Source organism: Ursus americanus, chromosome 23 (assembly GCF_024610735.1).
Source record: "Ursus americanus isolate L20-20 chromosome 23, mUrsAme1.1.p, whole genome shotgun sequence".
Lineage (NCBI taxonomy): Eukaryota > Metazoa > Chordata > Mammalia > Carnivora > Ursidae > Ursus > Ursus americanus.
The window spans coordinates 39,531,668-39,548,777 of record NC_142149.1 but is presented as its reverse complement, the minus strand read 5'-3'; the positions used below and the strand labels follow the sequence as shown (position 1 = coordinate 39,548,777).

The following is a 17,110-nucleotide window of genomic DNA, read 5'->3' as shown; positions in this document are numbered from 1 at the left end:
AGCTGGAAATCAGTAATAAAAAGTTTTATGAAATATCGAATGATTACATCATGTTTTCATTCATACTCTGCTAGTAAGAATGTAAATTAGTACAACCGCTGTTAAAAATTGCTTTGCAGTATCTACAAAGTAAACGTATGACCTAGCAATTCTATTCTTAGGTATGTGTCCAATAGAAATGCATATACATGTTTACAGTAATATACCATTACTGTATATTAATAGCAGTATAATTTTAATAGCACTCATCCCTCCCTCCCCCCCAAAAAAGACTGAAAACAACTCAAGTGTATCAACAGTAATAGGTAATTTTGGTTATATTCATTCCATTGATTACAACAGTGAAAAAAGAATGAGCTACTACTGCTAAATGCAGAGCGTGGATGGATCAGTATCACAAACGTAATGTTCAGTGAGAACAGCCAAACAAAAGAGAGCATACTGTATGATTCCCTTTATGTAAATAACAAATGGGCACTACTGATCTATGGCAGTAGAAGTCAGTTCAGTGGCCACCTTTGTCAAGCACTAATGATTAAAGGGAATATGAAAAGGGCTTCTAGGCACGACAGTGTTGATCTGGGTAATGGTTACCTGGAGTATGTACATTTGTAAATATTCTTTGAGCTATATACCTAGAAGATATGCTACTTTATTGTTTGTACTATATGTTTCATTTTACCAAAAACGTTTTAGCATTCATTGTTTCACTCATTACTTATATTTGTGTACATTACTGTTGGACCTATAAATTGGTATACTCCTCGCATTCTTTTTGGAAGGCTCTTTGACAGTATTTGGCAGAAGTTGGGCAACTACTCATTTTTTTTGTTCAAATAATTCCATTTCTGTAACTTTTTTTCATCCTGTGAATACAGTTCAAAAGGGAAAGGTACACACACACACACACACACACACACACACACGTATATATGCTTATTGCTCTGATTTATAATGAGAGACTATTAGAGAATTTAAAATATTCACTAGTAAGAGAACAGGTTACTATTCAATGACAGAATGATGTTTCAACTTGGTGAATTATTAAACATCCATTAAAACATGCAGATCACATGGCAATATGGAAAAATGTTAATGAAATGTCAAATGAATGTATTATGTTTACAGCTTTGTTAAATTATATGTGGAAAATAAAATGAAAGGCAACATAACAAGGAAAGCAATCATTTTAAGGCAGGGAAAAGGCTAATACATTGTCTTTCATTATGTTAAAAAAGAGTTTCTTCAAACAAAACTATAAAGAGAGAATTTGCCACTTAAAAGTGTCAGTAAATTGTACGGTTTGTACACAATAGTGACAATTGAATATAAATTTGTCTTGTTTTCTCCTTGGTATGAGAGCTACAAACTATATAATTTTTGAAGATTCTCATGGTGAATTTAAGTTTTCATTATGTATCTAAAATTAATTACAATAAAAGTGAAATAAGATAATATAGGTCTGGTGTTTATATCATTTATAAGTTTTAGAATTATAAAGAGGTCTAAGGTTAGACATTTATATATCTTTTCCTAATATAAGGCAGATTATCAACACAAATATTAGCAGCTTATACATTTGATTTACTTTTAAGAGAAGAAGAAATTAGTTCTCATTATTTGTTCCAAACAGCATTTTACTGGCGTTTTAATAAAAGGCTTTAAAGGGGAGTAAAGACTCACCAAATATACTGAGCAGGGACTGAGAAGAATATGCACAGCTCATTGGTGTCCCTCTGGGGACAGCTTTGTGGAATTGGACGTAGGAGGGGGCAGGTCTCAAGGAAGAGTCTAGTTTTGCATTTTATACTTTGGTGGTTTAAATTTATTTAATAATAGTGTTTTTGTATGTTAGTTGTATATTTTAAGTAAATTATTTAATTCCTGTTAATGTTCTGTAAACCAAATTCCAATTTCAATTCTCTTGTCAATTGGAATATTTTAGAATGAATAATCTGCTATGAAATGCAAAGCCTGTTTTGCTCCCTTCTCTCTCTTGTTTTTGGAAATAATTGATCTTTTCTGTTACAAAAGAATTTGTGGTGAACAAGATAACTTCTACTTTGTCTTTTGGCTTTGAAGTAAAGTACTGCTGTGTGTATTAATTTTGGCGAGCTCTCCTTACTTAGGGATTAATTTTTTGTTCCATTGAGTTCTTTGACACTTATTGAAATTCCTTAGTTTGTGTCTTAAAGCAATTTTTACATGTTTATATTGCTCCTCCGAATTCATCAGTCATTTAACTGTATCCCTGTATGCCATTTAAAGTAGGAATGATAGGAATTAAAATGATTTGATTCTGTAGTTATTATTCCCCGAGACTTCAGTTCTTCAGAGTTTTTCTCTTTTGCTTCATACTGTGTGTTAGGGGTGCAGTTAAATAACTTGATTCGTTAGCATTTGTGAGATAAATACTCCAGTGTTATATTTACCAAAAAACTTCTGAGTAACTCTTCTCTCTCTTTTTTTAAAATTCAGGCTCTGCTGGTTCTTCATCAGTTAGATAGCATCGATTTGTGGAATCCTGATGCTCCTGTAGAAACATTTTGGGAAATTAGGTATATGTACTTTTATTTTTTTAATTCAATTTAAAATTTTATTTAGTTTTTTTTTTTTGTGTTTAGGTATTAACTGTAGTACTTGGTTTATTGTAAAAGTTTATTTACAGAGGTTTTATGATTTTGTATTTTATTTGACTTGAAATTATTAATTAGATTACTCCTTGTTTTAACTGTGAGCATTGCAATCACAGCAATTTAGAAAGTAAATTTTAAAAAATTGTGCTAAATTTTATTACCCAACTGTAGAGTACTGTCACTTGGAGTATTCTATTGTTTCAGATTTCTCTGTAGTTACAACTGTGTTTTAAATTGTTAATTACAATTATAAGCTTAGAGTGTTAAAACTTTGTAATATTAAGTTTGTTTTTAAAACTATGGTCATTCATTAATTTCACATGACACCAGTGATTTTGGTAGGTGAATTAATAGTGAACATCTGCCTTAGAAGGTAAAAATATATAGAGAATTTTATAATTTATTTCCTGCTTATATAAATTATTATCTTTTAAAGAGCACAAAGGCAACATATTGAGAAAAATGGGAATGTGTAAGCCTCAGGTTTTGTCATTATCTCCTCATAGAGGTGGGCGCACTAAGTCACCTGGCAGCTGAGTTAAATCCTACACACACAGCAGTGTTCTTTGATAGTAATATAATGTGAATCACGTATGTAATTTAAACTTTTCTAGTTGCCACATTACAGAGAGTAAACAGGTAGTATTAATTGTAATAATATTTTTAAACCCAGTACATATATCTAGAAAGTATTTCAAAGTGTAATCAATATAAAAGTTATTGAGATATTTTACATTGTTTTTTTTCATCAAGTCTTCAAAATTTCATTGTTTCACACTTACAGCACATCTCAATTTGGGAAAGCCATATTTCATATGCTCAGTAGCTACATGTGGCTGGCTAGTGGCTACCGTGTTGGACAGTGTGGCTGTAGAGTAGGGATCAGCAAATGTTTCTCTAAAAGGTTGGGTAGTAAATATTGTATGGTTGGTGGGCCAGCTAGTCTCTGTCAGAACTATTCACTTCCACTGTTGGAGCGTGAAAGCAGCCAGAGACGATATGTAAATGAACGGGTATGGCCATGTTCCACTAACACTTTATTTACAAAAGCAAATAAGGACTGGATTGGCCTACAGACAGTTGTTTGCAGATCCCTGCTCTAGACCGGTAAACTGGGTTTACATACAGTCTCTGCTGTGCACGTGATCTGTCATTTCTTCTTGAGTCTCCTGCAAAGATGGGATGCGTGGATGAAACAATTGGGAATTTGGGGGTTTAGAGGATTTAGAATTACTTGCTTTTTTTTTTTTTAATGTAGTTTGTAGACTTATTTCCTTTGATTATCATGCTGTTAACATTTTGATAACCATTTCTCTAAAACAAATCCTAGCTTCTCTAAACTTGTATCCGTTATGAGAGAATGTCATTCTTATGTACTGAATAGCTCTTGTGAGGTTATTTATTGACGATACTGATAACAATGAACTTTATATTATTGCAGCTCTCAAATGCTTTTTTACATCTGCAAGAAATTAACTAGCCATCAAATGCTTAGTAGCACAGAAATTCTCAAATGGTTGCGGGAAATTTTGATCTGCAGGAATAAATTTCTTCTTAAAAATAAGGTAGGCAAAATGACATCTTTAAAATGGAAGAATATTTGGGGGTAATGGGATAGATTTAGGAAGTGCATATTAGCCAAATTAAGTCCTATTTTAGCTCTTTCTGTCTACAAAGTCTTCCAGGGAAATATATGTGCCAGAGGATGATGACTGACAAGTTAACATTTTAAAAATTATTCTGAGCCTTTGTCCTTAAAGCTACAATCCTGATAAATTCTAGCTGAGTTAAGCAGGACTCTGTGGGGTCTAGGTGTAGGAGGAGTCGGGCTGCTATAACCAAATTAAGTTGAGAAACATATTCCATCTTAAGTTTGTGCATAAGGCTTGAATTTTATGGCTTAGGCTAGTCCAGAGAATGTTATCTATCAATTATCTGAAGGGAAGAGGTTGAGGGTGTTTAATCTAAGTTTATTTATATTCCTGTCATAACAGTTTCACCTCTTCGAATATCTGAGTATTCTTCCCTAGGGTTGAGTGAGAAGTTTTGATTCCTGTTAAAACATGGGGCAGGGTTTTACGGGGTTAGAGAAGAGCCTTAAATTTCTTTTAACATAAAGTTTCTGAAGTCAGTTAAATTTTTTTCTATTGTGTCGTAATTTCAGGAGTATTTGATCCAATGAATTTTTATCCGTTTCTAGAATCATAGCTACAAAAAAATCTTAAACGTATTAAATTCATGCTTTTCAGTGTACCATGCAGCTTGTTAAATTTTTTGTTTACAGATAGTCTAATGGTGAGTTGGCATCTGGGTAGACTTCAGGGTTTCATACCCTTGTCTGGGTTATAATTCTCCAGGGTATAAGCATTAGTAATCCAGTAATCAATCTGTAGTAGTCTGGTCAGTAAAGTTACCCCTGCAACATACGTGCCTTATAAACCAGAGTTAATTACTGGTCCAGAGGAACTTAATCTCAGAAGAGCCAGCTTCCAATTATCCTGACATATCACAGGATAAAATCCTGTGGGAGAAAATCTTTGTCATTTATAATTGACTGAGAAGTACATTATATTTTCCACATGGTAGATTTATGTGTTGCTGTTTTACTTCTGTCCATGTTAGATCTAGAAATGTTAATTTTGCATTTCTAGAATCTGTTGTTCCTGATGCTTTGAAGGGTGAAAAGCTAAGAGGAGTTTCAAAGACATTGAACAAACATTATTTGTACTACTGGGTTTCTAGTGCCTATTCTTCAAGGTAAGGGGTGGGAGTTGGGATGAGAGGTTTTCCAGGATAGTCTCAAACAGGAAGACAGCTTGTATTATGTAATTATTTTTCTTGGTTATCAGTGCTTCAGAGAAGGCTTACTTATTTTTTTCTTTTTAGCAGGCAGATAGAAGTTCCTGTCACTTTCTCTTCCTTTATGGGGTAGGATGTGATGTTCCTTCGAGTGGAACTACTGGTCAGATGTCCATGAATCATGAAGAACTACTACCTTCTTGTACTCCTGGAGCCTCTCTTCGGAAGGGGAAAGGAAACTCATCCATGGTAAGCAGCCCCTTTCGTAGTTTTCTTGTGTCATTGTCATCTGTGCTGTATATTTTTTCCTGAATGAACTTTGGTAAATTTCAACTAGATAATATAGCGTGATAAAGAACTGCTTAGACTGTGGTTCCATTACTGCTCTTTGTGGAACCTCAGGCAAGTTCCTAACATCTCTGTGACCTAGTTCATCAACTTTAAAATGGAGATAATAAAAATTTATGCCCCAGAATTGTTGTGAGGATTAAATGAGATTCGTGTAAATAGCAACTTGATTATTTGACACTTAACAAGCTATAACTGATAGCTATAATTATTATAAACCTCTACTGCATAAAGGAAGACCATTCATATCCCAGAAGTTTAGAAGTTGTACCGACTACCAAAAATACAAAGTTACTGGGAGGTAAAGCATTTTGCTTGATGTTACAGATAAGCATTTGTGGTTTTTATTTGTGTGCATAATTCTTTTTAAAAATCACAGTAAAGGTCAATCAGAGAAAGAATTCTCATACAATCTCACTGATATGTGGAATTTAAGAAACAAAACAGAGGATCATAGGGGAAGAGAGGAAAAAATAAAACAAGACAAAATCAGAGAGGGAGACAAACCATAAGAGACTCTTAATCATAGGAAACAAACTGAGGGTTGCTGGAGGGGAGGGGGGTGGGGGGGAGTGGGTGGTGGACATTAAGGAGAGCATGTGATGTAATGAGCACTGGGTGTTATGTAAGACTGATGAACCACAGATCTGTACCTCTGAAACCAATAATACACTATATGTTAATTAAAATAAAATAAATAAAAAATAAAAACCATAATATAAGTGAAAATATTAAATCATTACAAAAGAACTGCTTTTATAGACCAAATCTTTTTTTTTTTTTTTAATGGTATCTTTACTGTTAAAAACATTGCTGGCATTTAGTATGCAGCTCCCATTCTAGAGAGTACATTCTTTAATCCTTATCAGTGGAGATGAATATCAGTTCTTTTTTCATGGGAAGGTCCGCAGTATGCATTCACAGCCTTGTTGCAGGGTGGTTAGGTTAACTTTCTGAATCTTTGCCATTCTATAGCCTGTGGGAATCTTGGTTGTGTTGATATTCCACAGAAGATCTTGCGGGTCCACTTTACCACTGGCATTCTGTTGTTAGGCTTGAAGATCAAGAAGTACAGACCAAAGCTTTTTTATCCCTAATTTTCAGTATAATCTTCTGTTAAGGACAAAACAACAAATAACCAGTTCAGGGTTTACTGTTGTCTGTGTTAACTGTGGAATTTATATTCATTTTATAAATGAAGATTTCTTTTGGGAGTATGTAATCCAGAATCAAGTGTATCTTCTACAGCAGTATTTACTTTTTGTTTGTGCCCTCATTTTAGTGCACTTTATTTCTTCCCCCAGTAGGTAGATAGAATTTCTTATACTTCCTTTGTCGTTTATAGTTGAGTTGGAAGTGCATTGCATTTTTCATTCAGATTTATGCTGTGGGTGCTTTACTTCTGTTTGTGTTGGCTTAATCTGCATTTCTAGAATCTGGAATAAGATAATACCTGTTTGACTTGAAATTGGGCAAATAGTAGCATGATGTTGGTCTAGATAATCTCATTTCTCACGCAGACGAGATATTTCGAGGTTTGAAAATTGCTGTCATGATTGCAGGGGAAAGCTTTTGTGGGTTATTGTATGCAGACATATATGGTACACAGCATGTTGCATTGTTGGATTTTGTAAATAAAATTACCTAAGTTGCCAACATAATGCCTCCCATCCCTGACTCCCAGGATAGTGCAGCAGGGTGCAGCGGCACCCCGCCGATCTGCCGACAAGCTCAGACTAAACTAGAAGTGGCCCTGTACATGTTTCTGTGGAGCCCTGACACTGAAGCTGTCCTGGTGGCCATGTCCTGTTTCCGCCACCTCTGCGAGGAAGCAGATATCCGGTGTGGGGTGGATGAGGTGTCGGTGCACAACTTCTTGCCCAACTATAACACGTTTATGGAATTTGCCTCTGTCAGCAATATGATGTCAACAGGTAAATGTGGATAGTGTTCCCCACATCCCACTCAGTTTGCCTTAAATCACACGACATCTGATGGTGCTAACTGCTTTCTAAGCTTATAGGGTTCATTCAGATAGCTTACCTGAAATCCTTTTCTATACAAGATAGGGTGAAAGTAAATAGCATTTGAAATAAATTGTTAACTTCTCACTGAGCTTTTAATATTTAGTACATTTGTTTAAAAACTGGCAGTATAACTTGCTGTCAGTTACAAATTTTATAATTTACTGTGGCTGAGCTAAATATAGTGAAGTTTTAAACACTGGCACATGTTTTGAGTAAATATAGGTGGGAATAGTTATTTTATGCTGCGGACATTGTAGAGTCCAAGTTAAATACCTTTCCGGTGAAGCTGGCAAAAGGAAGTGTTCACCTTTGTCATTTGAAGCGTTCATTCCCCTCCTCCTACTCTGCCTTATGGGTTGGGCTCGCCAGGGCTTCCCTTGGCAAGCAGGGCTCCAAGTGCAATAAGTTGATTTGCTGTTGTCTTTGCTTAGGAAGAGCAGCACTTCAGAAGAGAGTGATGGCACTTCTAAGGCGCATTGAGCATCCCACTGCAGGAAACACTGAGGTATGCCCTTAGCAACAGAAACAGCCCTCCCAGGCCCGCACCCGCAAATGTAGAAGCCTCGTGTCATGTGTGTGTGACGGAATAGCTTTTGAAGCAAATCTAAGATCTGCATGTATTACGAGTAGGATATTATAATGTGTACCAAGTTTGAGACCTGTCTCCTGCTGATTGATTTTTAGTTCTAGGTTTAAAGTTGCTTTCAAGTGGTAATTGCCTTCATTTTAGGCTTGGGAAGATACGCATGCAAAGTGGGAACAAGCTACAAAACTAATCCTCAACTACCCAAAAGCTAAAATGGAAGATGGCCAGGTGAGTTTGTAAAGTTGATTTTTTGTCTTTTAATTGATCTGCTAGGCACATGTATTTCACTTCGATACTCTTTTGAGTCACTGTTAGTATAGTATGTGTATAGTTGTCGTAAGACTGTTATTTAGTTGTGGCTCGTCTAGAACTGCACTGTTATGGTGGTCACTAGTCACATGTGGCTACTTAAGTTTAAATGAAAATTTAAATTAATTAAAATTAAATACAGTTACAATTCAGTTTCTCAGTCATCCAGTAACCACATTTCAAGGACTCATTAGCCACATGTGGCAATTTTCTACTGTATTAGACAGCACAGATATCAGACGTTGCCATTTTTGCAGAAATATTGGCCAGCACCAGCTAGAGATGATTTATGGTAGAGACCACTCCTTTACCCTCTTTCCTTCTATTTCTCCATCGGAGTATTTCACGGACTTTCCAGGAAAGGGACGACAAAGTTAGAGAAAATAAATTAAAATAGAAACAATACATTTTACTATTTAGTTAGGCATTCTAATTAAGGGATCTGGTGGGCAGAAGATTGAACCCATAGGTTAAAGGAAATTTAAACATTTGGACATTTCATTCAACTATTTTCATCTGTTACCCCAGAAATTAATAATTAATTGGTATTTGTGTATAATTGATTTGTAATGGCCATATATTGCTCTCGTTAGGTGTTTTAGAAAAACTGGTTAGCCTCCCATTGCTTTTTTCTTGTCATGCTTAATTAGGGCAAGGAAAAAAAGTTCTGTTTTTGTAAAGCAAAAGTATGTACCTAATGTCATTTGGAGAGGACATGTAGCCTTCGGATGAAAGCTTTTTTGGGTGGATAACTGTTATGTTGAGATATAATTTACATACCATACAGTTCACTCATTTAAAATGTACTGTTACTTTCTTCCACCTTTCTGTGTCACCATAATGGTATGCATGAACATCCTGGCAGATGCTTTCAAGAGCATCAGTGGTGCCAAAAAGAGAGGCAAACTCAGGTTCTCATTAGGCCATGTTCCAAAGTCATCGCCCAGTTTCTGACTATAATGATGAAGCATGGTTACATTGATGAATTTGAAATCATTGATTATCAGAGAGTTGGGAAAATTGTTGTGAACTTCACAGGGAGGTGTTAAACAAGTGTGGAGTGATCACATTTGATTTACAACTCAAAGGTCTAGAAGAATAACAGAATACTCTGCTCCCGTCCTGCCAGTTTGGTTGCATTGTACTGATACCGACAACCTCAGCTGGCATCATGGACCATGAAGAAAGACAAAACCAAAGTATATTTACAAAGTTGCACAACCATCACCCCAGTTTAAAAAAAACCCATATACTTGCGCTGTCATTCCCTAATCTCCTTCTTACCCGCGACCCTAGGGAACCACCAGTCTGCTTTCTGTAGATTTGCCTGTTCTGCACATTTCACACAATATGACTGTTGTTGTTTTCCACTTGGCATAATATTTGCAAGGTTCGTTCATGTGAGTCAAAGCTTTTTAAAAGAAGTTTGATATTCTGGGTTAGTGTATTAGTCTATGACAAAAAATATTAGTGGCTCTTAAAAAAATGTATATGGTAATCTTAGGTTTGGACTTTGTTTTTTTATTGGAATATAACATACATACAAAAAGATGTATAAATCTAAGCGACAGTTCAAAATAGTAGGAGGTGAACATAACCTGTGCAACCAACACCCACATCAAGAAATAAATCATTACCGGGGTGCTTGGGTGGCTCAGCTGGTTAAGCATTTGCCTTCATCTCAGGTCATGATCCCAAGGTCCTGGGATCGAGCCCCACATTGGGCATCCTGCTCAGTGGGGATTCTGCTTCTCCCTCTCCCTCTGCCCCTCCCCCTGTTTATGCTCTCTCTCTATCAAATAAATACATCTTTAAAAAAAAATAAAAAGAAACCATTACCAGCACATCGAAGCCTTCATTGTGCCCCTCTTCTACTCACTAACAACCCAAGAGTAACCATTATGCTAACTCCTAAATACAGTAGTTTTCCTGTTTGTAAACTTGATATAAATTGAGTGCTAGAGATATAGTCTCTTATGTCTGGCTTCTTTCACTCAGACTCATCCACACTATTCCATACCATTGTCGTTCATTCACTGTTATTGCTCTAACTATTTCATTCAACACACAGCCCACAATTTAATTTTCCTTTCTACTCTCTTTGGGCATTGGATTGCTATACAAAGAATTTTAGTTACTTTGAATATTTCTGCTATGAACATTCTTCAGTGTGTCTTTTGATGACCATCTAGATATATTTCTGTAAAGTACATACTTAACAGTGGCATTGCTTGGTCATAGGGTATGCAGATACATGTATGGGGAATATAAACTGATACAACAACTGCTTGAAAAACTGGTGGTTTCACAAAGATTTTTAAAAGACAATTAATGTTTTAAAATTAATTGCTATAGCACCTCTGTAACTGATGAAATATCATCCAGCCATTAAAAGCATTCATTTTACTGAAACTAATATTACACCTTATGTTAACTAACTGGGATTTAAATAAAAACTTGAAAGAAAAAAAATAAAAGCATTCCTTTTAAAGAGTATGTGCCAAATGGACTCACTAACAGAGGTCTACTAGTGGTTTCTTATTCCTACGCGAACAGTTTCTCTATTGTGATTATCAAATTCGAGCCCTTTAAAGACCAAAAGCAGAAAGTAAAATATTGCATATACCTTTTCTAATTCAATTAGGTAAAAAAAAGTTTTGAAGTATTTAAATATTCATTAGTATTAGATATTTATATCAGGCCTGTGCAGAGGTAAGCTGAAAACATTGTATTACTATAATATAATGTATGCAGCTAATAACTGAATTCACTATGCCAGAGAATGGAACATTATCAAGGGAAATGTAAAATTATACCAGTGGTACAGACCTGAAAAGCAAGAAATTTGTAGTATTCATTTGAACCCCATTAAGAAGTATATAAATAAACAATTCGAACTAGAGAAAAACACTAACCTAACTCTTTATGTACTGCAGAAATCAAGACACAAAAGATCCACTCAGATGGAAGAAGAATGCCATTATCAAAATGTTTCTATTTCAGCTTAAGTTTAACTTATTTAGCCTTTTTAAAATATATATAACATGACACAGTTCAAGAACATTTAACTGTAATTTGAAAACACTACTATGTTCCTAGAAGCAAGAAGAGAATAAGTATTATTGCTTCTGTTGGCGATCTAATCAAGAGTGCCAAAAAGTACTGAATTAACCGAGGCTGAGTGATAAAATATGAACCCTTGAGAGAAAAGTCTTTAAACCTATTGTGAAAACTACAATTACTAAAACACCTGTTGATAATAGTACATTAAATGCTGCGAATTCATCACACCTAGTCAAATAAGAATATACGAAATGAATTTTGACTACCATGTAAAAAATTCCTCTTTACCTGTTGTTGCCTACATTTTCAAGGCAGCCTTCAGTGAATCTCACTTGAATCTGTCTGTAAATCAACATACTAAGGGACAGAGAAGTTTTTCTGCTTCATTTTTTAATCCTTCAGAAAGATTGAGTCATATCTTGAACTGTATCCTACAATAAAGTGTTTCCTTTCTTGCAGACATTATCCAGATTAATGTCTGTTAGAGCATTACTGTTGAATTGATGTTTATGAACTGCAGGTCCTTGACTAAGACATAAATGGGATGCTAAATTGGGAAGATGTCGTTGGAGGAAAGATGTTAGTTCTGCATGTGAATTAATCTGAACTAGCTGCTCTTCACACCCAGATTCTTCATCAACATCAGCCATGTTTTTTCTGATTTTGCACTGATCTGGGAGCTATTGCAACTGACGTCAGCTGCACTTAGCATATCATCAGCAACATGCCCATCATGGTGGTAGTGATGGTGGTGGTGGTGATGCTAGGGACCAATACATTGTAGACAGTTAAATGAGTCATTCCCCAAGAAAGTCGCCAGTGTGTTTAATACGAGATTCTTGAGATGCTTGTGCTATATGAGCGGTGTTTATTTCCCCTGAAATATCATGCTTTGGGTCTGGAGAGTACAAACAGGCATCTAGCCTTTGTATTTGATTATTTACTGATGGCATTGATTCAGTGTTAAAAACCAGGTCCTTTCCTATTCTGTCGCTTGTCCTATTTTTTTTCTGACAGGCCTTGGGAATCCCCTAAGCAAATGCCTGCTTGATTTTCTAACTTGCTGTTCTGAAGATCTGTACCACAACTGACTTTAGGAGGATTATGACCATCATTGTCATCTCCATCTTTCTTAAGGGCTTGAATATTTGCAGTGTTGTCATTGTCATCGTTGTCGTCTTTTTTTGAGTGCTAGTAAAGCAAAGTTTAATAAGCGATAATACAAAGCTCCCAAAGAGGAAGGGGACCTGAGAGGGTTGCCCTTTGCAATGTCTTCTGACTGTAGCTCCCTGCTAGGGCTCGCAGCTGACTGGTTTGCATGGCTAGAATTCACCTCATTGCTAGATCCATCATTGTGCCTACTACTGCTACCAGGAGCACTGCTTCATCTTTGCCACTGTTGGCAGTTTCATCAGAACTGCCCTGCATGGATTCCTCTGTATCTGAAAGTCACTGTTGCACGTTTGTGTCTGTTAGTAAGTTGTTCATCCATTTCATTGTCAAACTGCTTCCACTTTGATGGGTATCGCTATTATCAATATTTTAAGGACCAGCTGCAGGTGACTAAGGTGATGGATCTGCTCTTCTGAGCTCTTCTTCCTCTTACTTAGTTTAGTATTTAATAAAGATGCAAAAGAACTCTGTTTAGATAGCTCACCCTTAGCTGCTATTGCATTATTCCATAAGGCTTTTTTTTTTTAAATAATGCTTTAATTAACATTAATGCCAAGTACAGTGTTTGTTCAGCTTGAACACTTGGCTCAAGAGTTGCGACTGGATTAAAGAGATGTCTAAGTGGTACTGGATCCAAATTCTTAATAAATAAAGGAAGTAGGTCATGGCTATACTGATTACAGTGTTTCAGCACTGCTGCAGCTCTCATGCAGTCAGTATGCCGAGTACTCGGTTGCCCTTCTGCTGCTAAAAAAATTCAGAATCACTTGGCACCGTTTAATAATCTCAGTATGTAAATTTGGTCCAAATAGATGCTCTACCATACTGTTGCTTATAAGCCAGCCTGCAAGTTCTTTTGCAGTGGACGTATCTGTGTCTGATACCAGTGATTCCTTATTGCACAAATCATTGAAGGTGTGAAGTTGATCTGCTGTCTGACTCAGTCCAGCCAACCTCACAAAGTAGATGACAGAAAATATAAAATTAAAATGCAGGATCTAGACTTTCTTCGTCAAAGTGGAGCATTGTATCCAGTAGTTCTTTCACTGTGCTCCACGTCAAGTCACCATGTTGCAAGCTGCATTCTGTCTTTACTCTTGTTCAGAGAACTTGCATAAATACGTATAACCCAGGTCCTAAAAGGGGTAATGCGCTGCACGACAGGAGGGAGAGTAGCCATGTTCTAATATTAGTGACAACTGGAATAAATGCATGTGCCATAAGAAATGGTAGTCTCAGGAGTTCTGCATTCAAAGCAGCCCTTCATGGGAGAAAGGCTAGTTTTTCCCACAAAACAAACATACAAGGAAGCAAATGCAGTGGTACTTCTCCATCGTTTATATCACAGACTGCCCCTAATATGTTGCTTTCTTGGGTTGATATGTCCTCAGTAACAAGATGAGTATTAGCTTGTAAGCACTGTGTAAGGAAAAGTGAATTGGAAAACAATCTTTGCCACACATAGTAAGAGTTTTTCTTTCTCATCTGTACTCCATAAAGTAACAGCATTGGAATTCTTTGAAGATTCCTTCTCAGTCAGATTCTTAAAGAGTTTGATTTTTTTTTGTATTGTTTCTTGTCTTTCTGCACTTCCTTCATTACAGCCTCTTTCTGCTCAGTGGTTCTTTTGCTTGATTACTCTTACCTTGCCACGCGGAGTCTTTGTTAATAGTAGTACAGTGTTTGCAAAGTGTCCCAGAGCACCTGAATTTGGGCCATCACTAATAAGTGCACACAGTACTTGGTTGAAAATTTCCAAATGCTTATGTTTCTTGAAGCAGCATAGACATTGCCTCTCTGTCCAGGAATTGATATAAGCAAATAATTGGAACGTATGTTTCTTTCTGAGCTGTACTCTGTAGCCACCTTCTGTATCTGATAGTGCGTGTGTGTCCATCGCTACCTCCGTTCCGTAAGGCTCATCTGGCCTCGGGCAGTAAGATAGCTTGATGTGACTAGAAATGGTAGAGTGAAGATTTGGATTTTTTAAATGGAAAAAAATGTTCTTTTGTCATGGAAGAAATGTTGGATAAAAAGTAATTTTGTCAAGTCTCTCAACCAATTGAGGTTGAATTCATGCTTTCCATAAAAATTTTGTGTTTAGGCTGCTGAAAGCCTTCACAAGACCATTGTTAAGAGGCGAATGTCTCATGTGAGTGGAGGAGGATCCATAGATTTGTCTGACACGGACTCCCTACAGGAATGGATCAACATGACTGGCTTCCTTTGTGCCCTTGGGGGAGTGTGCCTGCAGCAGAGAAGCAATTCTGGCCTGGCAACCTATAGCCCACCCATGGGCCCAGTCAGTGAACGTAAGGGTTCCATGATTTCAGTGATGTCTTCAGAGGGAAATGCAGATACACCTGTCAGCAAATTTATGGATCGGCTGTTATCCTTAATGGTGTGTAACCATGAGAAAGTGGGACTTCAAATACGGACCAATGTTAAGGACCTGGTGGGTCTTGAATTGAGTCCTGCTCTTTATCCAATGCTGTTTAACAAATTGAAGAATACCATCAGCAAGTTTTTTGACTCCCAAGGACAGGTAAAGTGTTCTCTGCTTTATTTCTTACCCTTTCCTATGAATAGAGTGACTTGTTTGATAATGAACCTTTTTTTTTAAATTATTTAATTTGATACTGGCATGAACATCACTCACAGTTTTTTAAAAATAGGCAAAAATTTGCAGAAAAAAGAATCATCTAATGTAGGGATCAGTTTTGGTTTTTGGAAACTGTAGTGTGTGAGTGGGCCAGGAGTTATGCATGTCTTGGGTGTGGGTATGAGTGTCTCGGTATGTCTGTGTGCCTATTTGGATATATGCCTGTGGGCGCATTTCTGCATGTGTATGACATTTAGGTCAGGCAGTTTCATCTCCGTATGGTCTGTCTGCTGTGCCTTGATGCCAAAATGTATTTTGTTCTTTATATAGGTTTTATTGACTGACACCAATACGCAATTTGTGGAGCAAACCATAGCTATAATGAAGAATTTACTAGATAATCATACTGAAGGCAGCTCAGAACATCTGGGGCAAGCTAGCATTGAAACAATGATGTTAAATCTAGTCAGGTAAGGATTCTACTGACATGGAGCAGAAACACATCAGTATTGACAGTTATTAGGGAAATAATTTGCCATTCTTTATTGCACCCAAATTGGGATGTGACAATAAGGTAACCAGAAGTAATATATGTACTCCTATAAATAAAAATACTACAGTTTTTGTAGTTACATTTAATCATTTTTCTTAGAGATTAAAGATTTAGAAAAATCTTCTCTTTTGTTATTTCTGATATTTTTTCCCCCTGAATGTTTCTGTCTCTAAATAGATATGTTCGTGTGCTTGGGAATATGGTCCATGCAATTCAAATAAAAACGAAACTGTGTCAGTTAGTTGAGGTAATGATGGCAAGGAGAGATGACCTCTCATTTTGTCAAGAGATGAAATTTAGGTGAGTCCTCAAAAGAGCAAAGTGGGGTCTTATAAATCCTATGTGAAATGAAGTACAGAAAAATAGTAGGTACTTGATTGATTATCATGGGAAAGGTGGGGATGGAAAAAGCAGCATTTTATGTTTTTATTTTTCTTGTCCTGTATTTTCAAGTTTCCCAAAGTTTTGTACCCATGGCAGTGCTCCTTTTTTCTAAATTATACTTGAGCTAAGAATTTGATTCTGTTTCCAGACTGCTACCCTGGCTAAGGGAATCCGTGTCAGGTGGAGGGTCAGTACCCAAGTTGCCTGTTAGTGCCCTTCTGCCCATTAGGGTTGGAGTAGCCATCTCTCTTTATGAAACTGTCATATCACATGAGTGATTTGGCAAATTATTTGCACTATTAAAAAATATTTATATGACTAGAAGTGTATGTGTGACTTAAAAAAAAAATTGTTGCTATTTTCCTTTTCCCTGCCATTCTATAGGAATAAGATGGTAGAATACCTGACAGACTGGGTAATGGGAACATCAAACCAAGCAGCAGATGATGACGTAAAGTGTCTTACAAGGTAAAAAAAAAAGAAAAGAAAATGCAAGAAAGAGAATGACTTTTAATTAAGTATTAGCAGGTTTACTTGGGGTGTTGATAACTACTTCATCATAGCTATTATAATATGTGTTTTTTGGATATCAGGCTTTTGTATTTGAATTATATATATTAATTTTTATCT

At 36.3% G+C, this 17,110-nt stretch overlaps 1 protein-coding gene and 1 pseudogene across 5 annotated transcripts in view; both read left to right on the top strand.

The window, feature by feature from the left end:
* Nucleotides 1-17,110, top strand: part of NF1 (neurofibromin 1) — a 259,093-nt gene that overhangs the window by 100,327 nt on the left and 141,656 nt on the right. For 4 of the 5 annotated variants that reach the window (XM_045773184.2, XM_045773179.2, XM_045773180.2 and 1 more), the window contains exons 15-24: nt 2,479-2,558; nt 4,078-4,201; nt 5,523-5,684; nt 7,468-7,717; nt 8,242-8,315; nt 8,541-8,624; nt 15,046-15,486; nt 15,874-16,013; nt 16,274-16,396; nt 16,865-16,948. In XM_045773184.2, the coding sequence (XP_045629140.1) occupies nt 2,479-2,558; nt 4,078-4,201; nt 5,523-5,684; nt 7,468-7,717; nt 8,242-8,315; nt 8,541-8,624; nt 15,046-15,486; nt 15,874-16,013; nt 16,274-16,396; nt 16,865-16,948 (1,562 nt within the window). The remainder of the gene's footprint in view (nt 1-2,478; nt 2,559-4,077; nt 4,202-5,522; nt 5,685-7,467; nt 7,718-8,241; nt 8,316-8,540; nt 8,625-15,045; nt 15,487-15,873; nt 16,014-16,273; nt 16,397-16,864; nt 16,949-17,110) is intronic. The other variant, XM_045773178.2, reaches the window with a different exon arrangement.
* On the top strand, nt 8,631-15,037 carry LOC148107992 (small ribosomal subunit protein uS8 pseudogene; annotated as a pseudogene).